The sequence below is a fragment of the Hippocampus zosterae genome, chromosome 4 (genome assembly GCF_025434085.1).
Source record: "Hippocampus zosterae strain Florida chromosome 4, ASM2543408v3, whole genome shotgun sequence".
Classification (NCBI taxonomy): Eukaryota; Metazoa; Chordata; class Actinopteri; order Syngnathiformes; family Syngnathidae; genus Hippocampus; species Hippocampus zosterae.
The window spans coordinates 13103203-13121733 of NC_067454.1; the positions used below are offsets into that span (position 1 = coordinate 13103203).

Sequence of the window (18531 nt, forward strand, 5' to 3'; positions counted from 1 at the left end):
TAACTATGTCATCTTAATACTTGTACAAGCCTGTGAGTGTGCGTAATATAAACACCGTTTGATGACAAGTGGTCGCTCCATCACAGAGAGAGCTGCGTTCCTACTGCAGTGACTCCTCTTTTTTTTTTCGCAGCTGCCATGAGGTTGAACGAGAGCACGCATGACACACATTCCGCGTTGGGGGATGAACGACCCCAAAGTTGCCATGATTGATCACCGTGGTGCTGTCAGTGATATGAAGCTAAGTGATATGGCATGAGTGGAGCAGGGGGGGTCGGGTGGGGGGGGGGGGGGGGGGGCTGGTGTACAAATTTTCGTACTAGAGTCATAAAATTCTAGCTGAATGCCTGCCGTCAATGGACATTTAGAGTGCATCGTGGGTGATTCTGATCATAACTCTGCTTGACTGGATACGAAGAGGTGGAGCAGATAATCAATCACAAGGACTTAGAAGCTATCAGAGGAGTAAATGATATAGATAGGCGTCAAACTATTATAAGGTCGCAGGTTCAAGACTAGCCAGATAGAAAATCATAGCTGGTTTTAAAGAGTTGCAAAACCTTGGAAAATGTAAACAGAATTTACCTTCAAAATAATGTTGGATTCTGTCAAATGAAACACGATCACAATTTGACCCGAATTTGAGGATTTTTTAAAAACCAATATGACTTTCCTTCCGATTAGCAAGCCGCAAATTTATGTTAAGTTTCTGATGGATGATGTTTGAATGTAGAATGTAGAAACAATATCTACATTTTTTAATTTATTACAGTTGTTATATTTAGGAATCCAATATGTCCGAAAAGAGAAGTATGCACAAATCAAAGGTGGTCCAGAATCTCAGAAAAGATTGCATTCATCCTTGGAGGTTGCTCCCCACTGTATGATAAATGATTTCCTTTTATGAAAATTGGAGATTTGGAGTTGTCAGAGTTGCATGTTTACAGCTTAAGAGGGAATGTGCTGATAAGCAATGACTTATTTGAGAAAAATATACAAGTTGTCTTTATTTGCAAAGTGTTTGAGGTTTTCCAACAATGGGCGCTACTTTCCCTTTTAGTGACTTGTCAAAGACAAGACAAAATAATCTAAACAAGTACACAGCATTGTGACTCATACTTAAGCCGAGTAATAATAACCAGCTGTTCCCAACATGTCACTGGCTATAAAAAATGCTGTAATCTATTTCTATTGATCATCAAACAAACAATATGTGTTTGTTGTAATAAATTCACGTCTATTGTGTTCATTTGAGTCATTGGTAATGATTTGTTTGATATGGGTTTGATCATGATGGCGACGATCAAATCATTATGACAGAACACAATTCACAACTAGAAAGTATTTCTTTTGGCTTAAACATGAAGCTTTAAAAAAATAATTATGCTGCTTTGAGGTCCCATAAATTAGTCCTTGGCAGTAAAGGCATCTTCGACAGTATTTGTTTGTTGTTCTTGTGCAACGGCTTGCATGCTTGCAAGGAGGCAGGGGGAGGAGGGGCGCTCATCTTATAAGTAATTAACAAGCAATCGGCCTCACCTTGGGAAGCACAAAGCAAGTCAAGCAATGCATCCTGACAAGGTCACTGACTGATAGATGAGCCTGAGCGAGGGGGATTTTTCAGAGGCGGTGAAGGCAGGCAGAACTGTGGGAACCAGACAATTAGTGGGTGGAAGGTAGGCGGCCATGTTGGACGATGACCATGAGGCTGCTTTACATGGATACTCGCCGCTTGGACGGCAGACAGCGAGAGAGGCCGCACCTGGGCTCAACTCACTCTTAATACACAGTCATTTATCTTGTAGGAGGCCAAATGGGCAATTTGCCATAAACATGAAAAGAATAACCACAACAGAGGTGCTGTTGGTATTCCAGGGGAATTACAGCAGCCCCTGGCGTCTCCCTGTCACTGCCATGCTTTGGTGAGCTTCACGCCTGTCTGATGTTGTTTTTGTTGTGGTTTTAATTACAATTACAATGTACAATGTTATCGGTCACACCGACAACACAAATGATTTGCGGTTATAGAAACTAAAACTGGACCGGTTTACTGATAAAATGTGAAACAGCATATGGAGTATGTGAGAAAAGGCCTTGAAATAATACCTTTTGTGACCGCTGTCACAAAAGGTATTATTTCAAGGCCAAACTATATACTACGAGTTTTCAACTGAAGTGTGAGTCAGTTGATCAACCAGCACGTCTACAAGGAGATCCTGCAGTGGCTGCTTTGTTCACTTTGTGGGAAGAGGTAACAGCTGTGGCAGGACAACTTGCAACTGCTTCACCATGACAACGCACCCGAGCATCCGACAGTTCCTGGGCCAGAATGTCATCACCATGCTGGTCCGACCTCCCTACTGACGCAACATGACTGTGTGAGATTCCCCCCCCCCGCCCCCCCCCCGCCCCCCCCCCCCCCTCTTTCCCAAGCTCAAGGAGGTCATCAAAATGTGGATGACATCAAGATGTCCGTGACAATGGAACATCGCATGATCCAGGAAAACTCCTTCCAGGAGGGCATAAAGGCCTTGCATAGAAGGCTGAAAAGGTTCGTTTGAGTATCAAGGAGTATTACTTTGCAGGGAGAAAATTCTAGTTTGTGATTTAGATTTGAATCATATCTTTTGTGACACCAGTCCTGGAACCTTTCTGACATACTTCACAATTTCCAACTTACCGGTTCAAATTGTAATTATTGTTAATAATGTATCTGTCACAGTGGTAGCTGCCACCCTTGTGAAATCGCAACACCCTTCACAGAAGTTCAGACGAATCACGATTTAAAAATTAGCCTTAACATATGTATATTGTATTTTTAAATGTGGTTTGTAATTCATTTGACATACTGCCAAAAGCATATCACAACCTATGACATCATATAGCACGAGGCTAAGCTGCATTGTCTTTGTTTAGAAGCGGATAGAGAGCAAGCAAGTACAGCAAGTACAGTGTTCCTCTGCAATTTGTGGGGAATCGGGATGGAAACCTACCGCAGCCCGCAAATTGTGAAAATCCGTAATGAGCGCCAGTTTACGGTTGCCTAGAATCCAGAAGATTGCGCCAAAGTAGTACATGAATTTCTATCACTCACTTCAACGTAGTTTCTTGACACCAATATGGCGCCAAAGCAATGCTTTTATACTACAGTTAGATTCTTAAGCCATTTGAGCATTCAGTATATAGACTGACTGGAACCAGAGAAAACAAATTTCTCGTGTGAAAGCGCCCACATTATTTGGGGCCTTTCAAGCATGAAAATTAATGTTTATTGCTGCCGTTTATAATTTCTAGCGTACAAAAAGTGCTATAATTGTGATACGAAATGTTCATACTGTTTCATTTCAAAGAGGTACGTGCTGAAATTTGGATTTCATTGAACATTATATTGTCCCTGCATAAAGGTGTGTCTTTGACAATGTTGTGTTTCCCAATCACAGTTTTACGATCAAATGGGAAACTGACATCATCAAGCAGACTGCGTGACAGACGGCAAATGACAACTACTCTTCCACTGAATTGTACTTAAAGATTTCACCAGACATAAATTACTGAAAACATGGGGCTGCTGCAATTGTCAACTAATCCTCTGAGAACTGCACTGGTCAGGTTTCATCGTGGTAAAAGTTAGGTTGTACAGTAAAGACATATCAGGAAAACTGCAGTAGTCGGTCTTTTTGTTGTGCTTTTTTTCTGTATTTCAATTTCTTTTCCAATGGAAATGTAGAGTCAAGCAATCAAGACTAATTACAACTGACAGGGGGAGAAACAGGAGTATACTTCACACAATACAATTTCTCTGCAGACAGCATTCTTTCATCCTTTAGTAATGTGAAACGGGCTTTCACTCTGCTATTGAATCATTACTTTATAATACCTGTAAAAATATGGCGGCCGCTGGGCACATCTGAACCGTCCTAACAGTTTTCAATGATCTGCAACTAGTTTTCATGAATGGCCAAATATCGACCACTAGTTTTGCTATCGAAGGTGTACATAGTCACAATGTTGCAGATGTAATGGTCAATCAAAAATGTTGTATAACATGAGCGCTAACCACAAAAAAATTGATTTTCAGATATGAAGCAAGATCCAGCCAGCTACCTCAATTACCCAATGGACCATGCTATTTTTTTTATTTATTTTTTACTAGAAAAATGTAATTGCACACGCACTACAGTAGGTTGTAGTGGCGCTGTCATTTTCAGACTGTGTGCAGGGAGTATAAACAATATTAATAAAGTTATCCGGCAGGTTTATATTATTTTTTTTGTTTCCTTAATGTTACCAAAGATACATTATTTTGCAGAGATGTACACAGTGCAATTTTAGCGACAGATGATCCTACTTACAGTCACGGCGGAGAGTTGGAAGGGGGGTGGGGGGAGATGCGAAATATTTTCGTCTTACTTTGGGGGGGGCGTAACAGAAAATAAGTGAAAAGTACTGCATTACATGTATAATATGTATATACTGTGTTTACAACAATGTGTATATTTATAATTTCATATCTGCCTAGTGAGGAGAACCGATTCGAAGAATTAATCACTGAACATAGCCATGGGGAAAAAGCAAAGCGTTGACTGTCTAAGTCGCCAAAATACATGAGGGCAGTGAATGAATGAAGTGATCATTGCCAATGGCTTTCATTCTACTGCGTCATTCCTTCCATGTACTTTGATATGTCTTTGGATTTTTGTGGTTTCTGCGACATTGTTTGAAAATATAAAAAGGACCAGTCTGAGCAAAGCAAGTCAGAGAAAAAGCAACAGTGACAACAATATACTATAAAACATATGAGTAATTGTGGGTAGCAGTTTTTTTAATTTTCAATTAGGAGTATTAGTGTAGTGAGAAGGTTTTTTCACTGTGTGTGCATGTTAAGAATTTTACACTATTACTGGTACTGAAAACACCCTGAATAGTAAATAACGTTTTTAGGATGGTGACATTTTGACCCTTTAACCATTTATTTTTATCGCAATGCAAACACAGGTTCTACCAGACATATTGAAAACACAAAAGGAGGGGGGGTCAACATATTGATGTTATAAATATTAGATATTGTATTCAAGGTAACACTGCAAAAGCATTTTAAAGAAGACACAACAGTTCATATACACCTGGAGCTTCAAAGTAAAAAAAAAAAAAATCAGGACCTGAAATACGCCAGGCACTTGACAACTGTTATTAATCAGATAATGAACGGTGCTGTGTTACACTAGCACACTTGTGGAGAAGTATCTATAAATTATTTGCTGTGACAGCATACAAGGGCAGCAGAGAGTAAGGGTGGGATTTGGTACCAGGCACTTGCCTTCCCAACAAGATGACGCATTGTGCGAGTATGATGGTGAAATCCTCCATCAGCCATTTCCCCTCTTTTTTTTTTCTTTTTTAAGACTAACTACAGTGAGTTCAGTTCCTTAACTGTAAGCACAACGAGAAATATGTGGCAAGAACTCTTTCAGGGAATAATGACTGCGCATATGCCTCGGTAGCCAGTGAGTCCTAAAAATACCCGAATTTCGGTGACAAATGAACTGTAAGCAATGCATTTGAAAACAACTTTGGCATCTTCGCTGTGGGACTGAAGCCTGTGCAGCACCTTTCAGATGTTTGTAACACGACTCCATAGTTTTTAGGGTGAACTCTTGCTCTACTTACCCTTTGCACCCACCTCACTTCTATCACCCCGTGACCTGCCATTGTAACAATACACAGGATCAGGCTTGGCACAGAGGCAGACCACGTGCGCCCACAGGTCATTGGGGCTACGGTGGAGGGTGTTTGCCCTCTGACACTGATGGTGTTTCCGGGTTGGAACGGGCCCCGCGATGGTGGTCCACGCAGATGGGCCGGAGCTCCATTAGATAACCTCTCTTTCAGGGATCAGTTTCACCTCAGTAACTCTCATCCAAGTCATCCAGGGTTAATCTCCCAGAGAGAGTAGATGGCTATCTGGAGAGGAGAGGAGAGAATGAAAGATAGAGATGCAGTGTGGAAGTCTGGGTGACATCAAATTTAAGAGGGTGGCTGACCTTTGAGGCTAAGGGAACATTAGATGAAGCTATCCAGCAGCTATATGTGGGGATTTAGTCATAAATTTGGAAGGACGAAATTAAGTGGAAACAATTCCCTGTTATAAAGACGGGACATAATTTAAAACGCTTGTAAAACCCCAAATTCTGAGAAGGAAGGCTCTGTGAGCACTGTCGCTTTAAGAAAAATGACCCGGAAGTAAAATCTCTTATCGGCATTGTTGCCTTTTTCTTTTCCGGTCAGGTCTACCCGAGTGGGAGCGTGTGTCTTGTCACCGAGGCGCACAAAAACAACAAAAATGAGCGTCCCGGCATTCATCGATATAACGGAAGATGACCAGGTATCGCCTTGTTATCCATATATTTGTTTTATTCTCATTCTCCCTGCTGATGACCTCGTTTATTCCTAATATTGAACGAGAAAGATTAGCCAGCTAAGCTAACACGGTTAAAAGCAGCGGAGAGGTAGCTACGAGAACCGCAAGAATCGGGTGGAACATATCCGATCGAATTGACTTTAAATACAAGCTTTGTTAACTATCTTACGTCGTAGTTCTGCGCAGCTTACCCATGTCAACCATGCTTGATGAGATAATTGCGTTAGCTTCTACATCGACACAAATTAGATAAAGGACGTGACATATGTTTTTAAGATCAACCAAATATCAGCTTTTAATGTTTGCACATTTTCATAGGCTTCCGAGTTGAGAGCCTACATTAAGTCCAAAGGAGCGGAAATCTCCGAGGAGAACTCTGAAGGTGGACTTCACGTCGACCTGGCTCAGATCATTGAGGCTTGTGATGTTTGTCTCAAAGACGATGATAAAGGTCAGCAGTCGTCCAAGCCATCTTAATCGTGTTAAACGTGCTGAGCAATCTCTGTTCAGACAAAACAGGTACAAATGAGCCTCAGCCTCACACACAGTAAATAACACAGAGGTGGGCATATGTGTGTGTGGGTGTATCTCCATCTCCACAGATGTGGAGAGTGTGATGAACAGCATCGTATCGCTGCTGTTGATCTTGGATGCAGAGAAGCAAGAAGCTCTCATCGAGAGTCTGTGCGAGAAACTAGTCAAATTCCGTGAAGGAGAGAGACCTTCCCTCAGGATGCAGTTGTGAGTCATTTTCTGAACCTTTTGCTTACTGAAGTCACACACTCGTGTTCTTAGCTGCTACCAAAAGCTAAAATAACTATTCCTGGATGTGTGGAAACTACCGGTGAGGGGATTGCTGACAGTACACAACCCGTATTAAAGATAAATCTTAGAACAATGTGGTGGTCAAAGGCTGGAAAAAAGCACCATCACGAATGCATTTGAAATGCTTTTTGATTTTGTGTTCTAGGCTCAGTAATCTGTTCCATGGCATGGATGAAAATGCTCCAGTCAGGTATACAGTCCTATGCAGCCTCATCAAGGTGGCAGCCACCTGCAATGCCATCGCCTTCATCCCCACTGACCTCGACCAGGCATGTTCAGTCCCACTTGTTAATATCTTTGGCATCTCATGAAACCTCACTTTTTGTTGATTTTCTGCATCCTGTGAATTAGGTGGCCAAGTGGATTGTAGATTGGAACCTGAATACAGAGAAGAAGCACACTCTTTTGAGGCTGGTGTACGAAGCACTGGTGGACTGCAAAAAAAGGTAATTACATATTTAGCCAATCAGGCAGATAAGCAAGTTTGTCCACATTCAGTCAAATTTTCATTTAGGTGCACCTCCACAATCTAAAGACATGCTCATTTAGGTACACCTCCACAATCTAAAGACATGCGCTACACACATTAAAAAAAACGGCAGAGACCTGTCCGTCAAAACTGAATCACTGTATCTGATTTGACAGTGAGGCTGCGGCCAAAGTGATGGTGGAGTTGCTGGGAAGTTACACAGAAGACAATGCATCTCAAGCGCGCGTTGATGCCCACAGGTAAATTTGCATCCCTTCCCCTCATGTGGTCCCATTCACCTTCACTGCACGTCCTTCAGATTGCTCTCCCTTTTGTTCTCTTCAGATGCATTGTCCGAGCCCTTAAAGACCCCAACACTTTCCTGTTTGACCACCTGCTCACTCTCAAGCCAGTTCGCTTCTTGGAAGGAGAGCTCATACACGACGTGAGTTTTGCGATGTGCAATTCTTTCATGCCGTGGAATCTTTAAAATCTGATATTGCCTTGTGTAGGCTACAAATCCCTCGTCAAACATGGCTTGTTAAAGTAAACTTGTCTCATATGACAAACAATTACTTTTGACTTGAATTTTGATTCACTGAAGAAGTTGATGGCTCTTCTTCTCTTTTACAGCTGTTAACTATATTTGTAAGTGCAAAGTTGGCTTCCTACGTCAAGTTTTACCAGAATAACAAAGACTTCATTGACTCTCTCGGTAAGTACACTCACCAGTTGTTACGTGCATACACATGCTAATAAGACGGGTCATACTAAAAAGAACACATTGCTAAGTGTATGACAATATCATTGTCATGAAAATATCACATGTACTAGAACTACAAAAATACTCAAAGGAAGGGAGTTGAGAGAGAGAGAGAGAGAGAGAGAGAGAGAGAGAGAGAGAGAGAGAGAGAGAGAGAGAGAGAGAGAGAGAGAGAGAGAGAGAGAGAGAGAGAGAGAGAGAGAGAGAGAGAGAGAGAGAGAGAGAGAGAGAGAGAGAGAGAGAGAGAGAGAGAGAGAGAGAGAGAGAGAGAGAGAGAGAGAGAGAGAGAGAGAGAGAGAGAGAGAGAGAGAGAGAGAGAGAGAGAGAGAGAGAGAGAGAGAGAGAGAGAGAGAGAGAGAGAGAATGGTGGTTGTCTGCTGACTTTTCCCCAGTCTGATTTTAATTTCCGCATAACAAGTGAAATCAAAATATTACGTAGCCGTTACCGTTTTTACAAATCACAGCATGTCATCTTGGCTGTTGAATATTGAGCCGACATTTTCCCCGCAGTTGACACCAAAGAGGAATGTGCATGCATCAGCAGTGTGCCTTCCCCTCACGACCAAGTGATCAGTTGTAAATACACGCATAGGACGGACCGCCCCCCCCCCAAAAAAAACCTGAACTGTGCACTCGTGTTGATGAGTAGAATGCCCAATTGTGTTGCTTGTCAATGTTCAAGCAGTCATCAGTGGGGAAGTCCCTGAGGGGAAAGTAATGACCTCCGACGGTTTAATGATTCCTACGCGTTGCTGCCCACAGGCCTGTCCCACGAGCAAAACATGGCCAAGATGCGTCTGCTCACATTCATGGGCATGGCAGCGGAATTCAAGGAGATCTCCTTTGAAACCATGCAACAGGAGCTGCTGGTTGGAGAAGATGATGTTGAAGCGTTCGTTATTGATGGTAAATAACCTTCCCCTAGCACAGGCCACTTTTCATCTACCGGGATGGGTTTCATAATAAGACATGAGAATCGTTTTGTTTGATTTCCTACATGGCCAAGTGCATTTTTTCTTTACAATGTCATTCAAGTATGAAGGTGTTGACTTTTTCTGCCTATTCATTTGTTGTGTATTATTATTCTTTTTTCTGTTTACCTTTTAGCTGTTCGGACAAAGATGGTCTACTGCAAAATTGATCAGACTCAGCAACAAGTTGTTGTCAGGTAATTCTTCTCTTTTTTAAATGTTTTTTTAAAATTCTTATTCATTATTATTTTTCTCATAAAAGTCCAATTGATCAGACTCATCCAGCCTAGTAGCCACAACACTAGCATGGTGTCCAAGGCAGGAAAAAGGGTCAACCCGCAAGGCAGTGTTAAATTAGAACAACCAATTATTATTATTATTTTATTTATTATTATTTTTGCTTACCTTAAATCCAAAGATGCCAGAGGGGAATTCATCATGGGGATAGATTCCAGACCCACCTGCTTTAAGTGAAAATTTGAACTATAGTGAAACCATTCAACAGAATTTGTACATACTGTAAGTCAGATTTTGTCTACATGAGCGCAGTACTACACAGCAAGCGAAGGATTTCAAAGAATGACGTAAACAGTAAGTGTTGCAGCTCTATTGTGCCACACGAAAAGATGAAAATTGCTTGAGCGAGCGAGACCGACAAAAGAAATCCCTCTGCAAAGTTCTCTTCATTTTCAATCTGCTGGGTAAATGTGTCACTCATTTATAAAGAATACAACTTGACATGTTCTCCGTCATCCTCCCCATAAGCCACAGCACATACCGTACCTTCGGCAAGCAGCAGTGGCAGCAGCTGTTCGATAGCCTCACCTCCTGGAAAGCCAACCTAGCAACCGTCAAGTCCAGCCTGCAAACTCTGTCACCTTCCGCCTAAATTCCACCTTCACCCTATCTGTCAACTGCCCAACCCTTGGATTCCTTCTTTCACAACTGCTCCCTCAGCTTTTATACTCATCCAATAAAAGAACAGTGGAGATCAATCTGGTTGATTTGATTTTTTTAAAAACAATTTATATTGTACAGGATTGTTTTAATGGTGGGGCGGCCCGGTAGTCCAGTGGTTAGCACGTCGGTTTCACAGTGCAGAGGTACCGGGTTCAATTCCAGCTCCGGCCTCCCTGTGTGGAGTTTGCATGTTCTCCCCGGGTCTGCGTGGGTTTTTCTCCGGGTGCTCCGGTTTCCTCCCACATTCCAAAAACACTCTAAGTTGTCCCTAGGTGTGAGTGTGAGCGTGGATGGTTGTTCGTCTATGTGTGCCCTGCGATTGGCTGGCAACCAATTCAGGGTGTCCCCCGCCTACTGCCCGGAGACGGCTGGGATGGGCTCCAGGACCCCCCGCGACCCTAGTGAGGATCAAGCGGTACGGAAGATGAATGAATGAATGTTTTAATGGTTGCGGTTTTAAATCGAATCTTTTCAAATGGGCATCATCTTCATTTTAAAGGTGATTCTTTTTTTATTTTATTTTTGGGGGGGGGCTCGCCCTCAAACGTCTCTCAACATCTGGTTTCAGTCAAAGGACAACATGCCAGTATTAGATGAGCTGTGACTTGCGTTGAGAAATTGGCTGCAATGATGAGGTCGCTTGTCAGGGAAACACGCAAGAACTGTCGACGCTAAAGCGAACTGCGATGAACCCGTCGTGCATTATTGTGTTAACAACACTTGGAGCTCGTAGGGGGATGATTCACAGCGTTGCTAGGCAATGTCCAACTTGTGGTCAGCATGATTCACTCTGTTTGATTTTATCTTGCAACAAGTATGTTCTCACATTCTGCTCTGAGACATTAAGTGCAAACTGCGAAACACCAAAAGCCAAATGCACTTAAAGTGGTAAATATATTTTTTTATGTAAAGGGTTTCGAATGGTCTGACGTGACACTTGGATGCCTCGCACCTCCTTTGAATGCACCTGGAGTTGAGTATCATTCATCATTCGGTTTCTCAGGGCGTTGTTTACAATGTAGCGGTCATCAGCATGGGATGTGGCCAAAGGATGTCCACTTCTACATCTTTCTGTGACTCTTCCAGTTTCTTGGTTTCTCAGTGGCCACTTCCGTCTGTGAACATCCCGTTTGTTTAACATTGGTAAGGTACTGTTGATCCATTGTTAGGTATCGTCTTGGTCTCATGATGTCAAAATATTAACAGCATGAGGACGACTGGTTAAGCACCAGCTCTAATTGAACCAAGACATTCATTGGTCGATTTCAAGGATCAGACATCTGTTGTGAATTTTGCCATTCAGCTCCCCGTTAGAGAACAGCAACTTGTGCAAAAACTCCTGAAACATTTCACAGTTAAACACGTGTATTCAAAAGTTAAAGAGCAGGTCACATTTAGTTCACCTGTAAAGTTTTGAATGCATTTTAGACTCGCCCTGAAATTTCACCTGCTAGCCAAATATCCCTGACTTTTTGTGAGTCGTTTATTCGTCTTTTGTAGTCGGATTAAGCCTTAACTATAGTAGCGATCAGCTTTTCCTATCCCACCAGACATCTGCAGAAGCTCAGCACTCACCCCTGTCCGGTGGTCCACCAGGAGTAACATCTCCCGCCTTTATCGGGGCGTCTGTATCATGCAACACATTCTCAGGGGCCACCGTCGGACAAAAAGCTGGAACTGGAAGAGTCATGCGACAAAGTCAACGGAATGTTTGTAAAGCCTTGTATCTTGGCTGGAATATGCTCCTCTTTAGTCTGGCTACTGCTCCCTCTCCCTTGCTTCTAATTTGTCTCATTCAGTGTTTCTGCATGTGAGAAGTGCCAGATGTAAATACTGGTCTCATTTTATCTGTCGTAAGCGCTATGACCTTATTGTTATCTAAGTCAGAGAGAGGTGCTTCTGCATTGTGAAATCATGAAAAGCGACAACAGTAATTAACAAGCACAAACAGCAGCCTCGTTGTGTGTGAACTATTGAGAACTAGATGTATACCTCAGCACAAGACGTTACTTTTTCAAAAATCTGGGTTACGATATCGTCAGTGAGCGATACAGTTTGACATCACGCAGCTGATAAAGGCTCGAATTCCTCATTTCCGTGTGAACATTCCTCTGAATAAATTCCGATACTCGACAGAATCCAGATACCTCGCCAACTACAAGAGAGGGGTTCTCATTGTCCCTCAATTAGTACCGTGCAGTCGTCAGCCAGATAAAGTCCAATTGCATCGTATCTTTTTTTTACATAAACACTGGCCACTTGAGTCTCAGGGATAGATATTTGCCTGTGTGAAACATCAACATATTTTACACAGAAATCCAGCCAAAAAGCATTAGAGCCAAAAGATGTACTGTTGGATTTATCTGCATTTTCCCTTTAACACAGATGGCTATGCATTTTACATGGGTTAGTTGTACCTTCTGTGATCACGTGGAAGAGGATTTGATTATTCTGACTGTCACTATACATGGATGGCATAGAGTGGTGAACAGTTACATTATTGATTTGTCCAAAAGTAAATACTTTTCTGACCGATTAAGTGGTTTCTGTCGCCTGAGGCAATAAGTGCACCATTTGAGAGGTGGAAAAAGCACACTTTGCTTAGCACGGTATTGGTTTTGAAACAGCATTATGTTAGCGGTAGGTTGACTTTATTTTCATTTTAATGCACAGAGATTAACTTGTCTTTACAGCTTGTATGACTATTAGGAATGTTTGAATGTTAGTGAAAACATCAAAGTATGATGATATGACGGTGGAAGGATAAAACAGAAAAAAATACGTTATGATTTTTTGGGGAATTGGAAGAACCCAACCAGATCATTTTGTAATTCCACATTTTTTTCTGTATAATTATTGAACACGTTTTGTGTTTATTTTACCACCAAATTTGCTGACCACTTTTTTTCGTGAAAGGAATCACAGATGTCTCCTCTTCAGTCAAGAATAGCGCTGGTTATATCGTTTCCAAACCATTTTCCCCTTACATGGTTTACACACAGCAGTATGGTCCCTGCGAGAGGTTGAGTGCCTTTAAAAGAAGCATATAGATCCCAAAGATAGCATTGTATTACAGATGTAATTTGTGCCTACCCATTAAAGGTGATGGTATAGCTCCTGCGTTGTAAAAGCATCAAGTAGATTGATGCCGTTCAAATGTTTAGGCAAAAGTTGGCTTTTAAATAGTCATTAAAGAGAGACAGACCTTTTAATTCCACTGGAGCGTATTACACGATGGCAGTCATTCACCATTACTGGTATCAGGGCACTCTCTAGTATAGAAAGAATCACTGAATTATTCTATACAAATACAATTTACACCGAAAACATGAAATACAATCAAGCATGAGCTTGTATGCATAAAGTTTGTATAACTTTTCATTTTACCCACACCAGTTTAATTTTAAGAGCAATTCAGTTGCATTTAATTTTTTAATACAGTAAAATAAGATCACACACATTCCTGAAAAATAGCTTTCCCCCCAGCACTTAAGAATGTATTTTTTAGCTTGACAGTGAACACATTTTACTCAAATCATTATTTTTTACTACAGTTTTCACTTGCATCCCTAAGAAACAAAAGTTGCTTTTAGATTTTTATGTTATATTTTCCCCAATATTTATGTTACTCCTTAATCACACCTTTCATTGAAGTTTACTTGAAGCATAAAATTTAATTCTTGTTACTCTCAGGCTTCTTACTCAAACGAGAGGTTTCAGAACACTAAAACAATGACATAAAAAATGAAGTTCCCAGAGATGGGTCAATACACATTTAGAGTTATTTAATCCAATTATAATTAGATTAAAAGTTGAGAAAAAATGTCAATTAATCTAGAGAGAATTCGATTGAATGGTCCATGTAAGAATCAATGCTTTTCGAATTCAATTCATATTCTTCTCAAAATTCTACCAACAATAAACTATAGCGGTATCTACTGCGCGGAGACTTATCTCTGCCGCCATCTAGCGTCCGTTTTTCTGCATAACAGTCCTCGTGTCATCCAGGTAAAGTGATCGATTGGTCGAGCCTGCGCAGGTAGCTCAAGGAGGAGGGGTGCAGTTTTGACTTTGGAGTAAACAAGATCCCTTTTAAACAAATTGGAAGCGACGAGCGTCTTCTGTGAAACACACCGACAACAAATTGCTGTCTTTTTTTTTTACACCGGCGTGGGGTAATCTGCTAAAACTGTCAAGAAAAAAGTTGATGACGTTTCCCGATTCTTATCAGTGTAGACGTGGAGACACTTTCGATATTATGCGTCGACGTTGGCTCCTGGTGTTATAAACGGCTGTTGTCAGCGAGGGTTGAAGGGGACTTAGTGGACTATTTATGAGGCTGAAACTTTCTTTTGCGGCCTATTAATGCGTCTGTATACACGTGGCCATGTTCCTTCATCTTGACCTGCTCCTCCTCGTCCTCTTCTTCACCTGCGCAGATCTGGCCTGCGTCAGGAAGTTATGCTCCATCGAGGACGGCTCACCAGAGGCAGGTAAGTCATATGGGACATTTACTGTTAATTCATGTGGAACTGCGATGGACAAGGTAAATGTTGATGGGAAATTTTTCATCAGTGCTACGAGGGACCACATAGGACCAACGCTTCGTTTTAAATATGGGCACAAAATATGTGCATGGGATCTATCCATATATCTATCTATCAATCTATACTATAATAATAATAAATAATAATTAAATGATGTGAAGGAAAATTGTAAATAGTACTGCGATTTATCCATTTTGTGTTCATATTGCATTTAATTGAAAGATGTTTGTTGTTTCTTTCTTCTTTCTACATACATTCTTGCTGCTGGAGGCTGTAAATTTCCCCAGTGTGGGACGAATAAAGGATATCTTATCTTATCTTATACATACATACATACATACCGGTACATATATAGTCGGCTGTACTTTTTTTTAGTTTTACTTAGGTACTGGAATTGACTCAGTACTTTTACCAAAGTCGTTTTTACAGAAATATTCGTACTTCGATTTAAGTACAGCGTGACTACTTTTGCCACTTCAGCCTTCACTTAAAGTGTGATTCCAATCTGTTTGGGGTGTCAGTTTTTGTGGATGAAGGAGAGGCAAATTCGTTCCTGGGTCGTCATCTGCTGTTCAACCGGTTCGACTTTGAGATATTTGTCCCTGGAAACTTGGAAAGGGAGTGTTATGAAGAGGACTGCAATTACGAAGAAGCAAGGGAGGTCTTTGAAGATGCCCAGGCTACTGTTAAGTGACGCAGTATGTCAAATAATGAGATAAAATGCGACATAAATTAATTACACTGATTTCTATGTTTTATAGAATGAATTTTGGAAGAGATACACTGCAGGTAAGGATGATCATTTCACTATTATTAAAAAATGCTCATTCATTTGTACTCACTGGCCACAACATTGATTACATACTGGTTATGAAGATCAAAAGGAAGCAATTGCTGTGTAGTCTGTTTACATATTCATACGCAACCGAAGTTCCGATTAAAGATATTAAGCTCAGTTTTGACTGATAGTGTGCACAAGTTGTTGTTGTTTTATAATAATTTGGTTACTTATTAGGATACAGTGCAAACTTCACCCACAATATTAAACATGGAACAGACAATTAGCATTTGTAAAGCCAGATTTTAATTGAGGTGCTGTTTAGAATAACACTTGTGTGACTTCATACAAAGCAAATGCCACTCTCTTAAAACCTTTCTATCCACCTGAGCATCTAACCTTTAAACGGTACATGCTCATCAGTCTGCTTACATTTGTCTTCTCTGGCTTTTGTTTTGCATGTGTGATCATTTCATTTCATATTGATATTTTTTTTGGGGGGGGGGGGGTTGGGGGGGTCCAGACAAAAAGTCAACATCATCAGAAGAGGGTGATGGTGTAAAATTCTGCATTTGGTTTGTCGTTTTTAAAGCGCCACATTATGATGCTCCTTTTGTGTCTAATGGTGACCCACAGAGAAGGACAAGAGACCATCAAGAGTTGACATTACTTCCCTCCTGGTGGCACTGGTTGTTGTCGGAGTGATCTTTGTTCTTGTGGGCCTAATTAGCTGGAATTATTGTCCGGGCAAATGTAAGGATGACTACAGCCGAGCCAGGTGAGGGAGAGAGCGGTTAAAATGATCTCCAATTTTGACTTGAATCCATTTTTGTCCTCATACCCTCTAAACAAGCAAAATCTGTCAATTAATTGAAAGCATGTAAACTGTACTTAAATGATCAGATTTTCAAACATGTTCAAGATGTCTTTCAGAGCATTATACTTGAATGTTGGCACCGATTTCTTTTTTTTATGAAAGTCCTTCATCTACTGTTCCATGTGGGAGTTATAAATAGTTACAGAGGCATTCTGAGTACAAATTCAATTCAATAGATGTATACTATATCCACAATCCACAATGTAGGATTCATTTAATTTATCATTATGTTTAACTTCATATTGATGTACAATTCTCCAAAAATTACATACACTTAATAGAGTCCAACAATGACGAAAAAATGTTCAATGTGCAGTGTGAAAATCAGGCAATCCGCCTTTACAAATACCGCAATATCATCTTTTTGGACGATTAATAACAAGTACAAAACTTGAATGAACCACACCCAATGGACATTATGCAATTGTCTGCTCTGCTCCTCCACAGCTCAGTTCGGGTTCGTCCTAGGAGGAGCAATGCCTCCATCATCATACGTCGGCTCGAGGAAGTGTCTTTACAGCCAGTCCTCCCACCCCCGCACCCCATGGACGAAGTTGAGCCCCCGGGACTGCCCTCATATGAGCAAGCCATTGCAAAAAGTGGACAACACGATGCCCCACCACCTCCCTATCCAGGGTAACCAAACCACTTAGCACATTCATTAGTGAACTGCATCCTACAATGTCGTCACATTATTTACAATTACTGTGTTCTCTTCTTTTGCTAGAGCTGGAAGTATTCATCGGTAGAGTCTTCAGGAGCTTCACATCTACTTTCACACTGTGCTTGTTGACACTGTACAATGTACACAAATGATGACACGATGCCTGTGCCGCCTGCTTATCATCGGGATTGAGCTATCCTATCAATGCTCATATGTTTTTTATTCACTTTTAATCTTGCGCTTCTAGAGTCTAGACCTGAAAAGTGTTGTCACAGGAGCCTATATTGTGCTTTTTGTGCACTACAATCCCAACCTTCACTAAATTGTGTTAGATTTGAAGAGTAGTTCAAATGACAAATTACAGTGGTACCTTGACTTAGGAATCGACCAATTTACGCTTTTTTTAAGCCATGGGGCACTGCTTAACCAACTTTTTCTCTGACTTTCGAGCAAAATTTTGAGAAACAAGCACTAGATGTGGCAGTGATTTTTAACTCACTTCACATCAAGCAACAATTTGACACATAAAATATTAACAACAATCATTTCTCCATGGCACACACACTAGAAGGAGCAAGCGACCTGGAACGTATTGATAGCATTTCCATTCATTTCAATGGGGAAAGAAAATTTGAGATTGGAATGTTTTAAATTATTGGTGTGATCACGAAACAAATTAAACTAGTAAGTCAAGGCACCATAGTATTATAATTTTTTACCTGATTTATTAGTCGTCAAAGTAGGATCGAGCACTTCCTGTCACTTGCGACAGTTTATTTTTTAACATTATTTTGTTGCAATTGTGGGGATGGTTTTGCTACTATAATTATTGCTTTAAATATTTATCAAGGTGAGTGTGAGACAGAATGATTTTCTGCAAAGTGCAATCACTTGAATGCTTTCTTCATGGTAAGAAAAGAGCCTGCAGAAGGCATTTATTTACATGACTTTAAATGAAAATAAAACATTTTAAAAATCAGCAAAACAGATTTTAAGGCTTTGCCTAACCAGACAAAGCCCAGATTAAAATGGTGATGCAAAATATATTCATCAGAAGGCACCAAGTTTGTTGAAGTTTATCATGCATACTCAAATCTTATCTCGAGACTTTGGATAAATAAATATTTTCATTCAATGTTGCTGTTTGTTTTACATTTCTTAACACATAACAACACTTTACAAAAACTGGAAAAGGAATCTATATAGAAATCAACAGCTGTGGACGACACAATGAATTTGAATCTAAACGTTTTGAATAA

At 40.7% G+C, this 18531-nt stretch overlaps 2 protein-coding genes and 1 long non-coding RNA gene across 3 annotated transcripts; 2 read left to right on the plus strand and 1 right to left on the minus strand.

Moving 5' to 3' along the window:
• Positions 1-6220: 6220 nt before the first annotated feature.
• Positions 6221-10441, plus strand: eif3m (eukaryotic translation initiation factor 3, subunit M). Its single transcript, XM_052063525.1, has 11 exons — positions 6221-6382; positions 6737-6869; positions 7021-7159; positions 7389-7512; positions 7595-7689; positions 7889-7972; positions 8058-8157; positions 8346-8427; positions 9238-9381; positions 9583-9643; positions 10212-10441. The coding sequence occupies exons 1-11, from the start codon at positions 6341-6343 to the stop codon at positions 10333-10335; spliced, it is 1128 nt and encodes a 375-aa protein (XP_051919485.1). The 5' UTR covers positions 6221-6340; the 3' UTR covers positions 10336-10441.
• LOC127599558 (uncharacterized) lies at positions 9313-12298 on the minus strand. Its single transcript, XR_007962140.1, has 2 exons — positions 11982-12298; positions 9313-9910 (listed from the first exon to the last, which is right to left on the minus strand). It is a non-coding gene; the product is annotated as an uncharacterized LOC127599558 (long non-coding RNA).
• A 2113-nt stretch (positions 12299-14411) lies between these two features.
• prrg4 (proline rich Gla (G-carboxyglutamic acid) 4 (transmembrane)) lies at positions 14412-18407 on the plus strand. The gene is made up of 6 exons (XM_052063547.1): positions 14412-14899; positions 15475-15638; positions 15715-15742; positions 16368-16509; positions 17056-17244; positions 17336-18407. The coding sequence occupies exons 1-6, from the start codon at positions 14794-14796 to the stop codon at positions 17355-17357; spliced, it is 651 nt and encodes a 216-aa protein (XP_051919507.1). The 5' UTR covers positions 14412-14793; the 3' UTR covers positions 17358-18407.
• Positions 18408-18531: the final 124 nt, after the last annotated feature.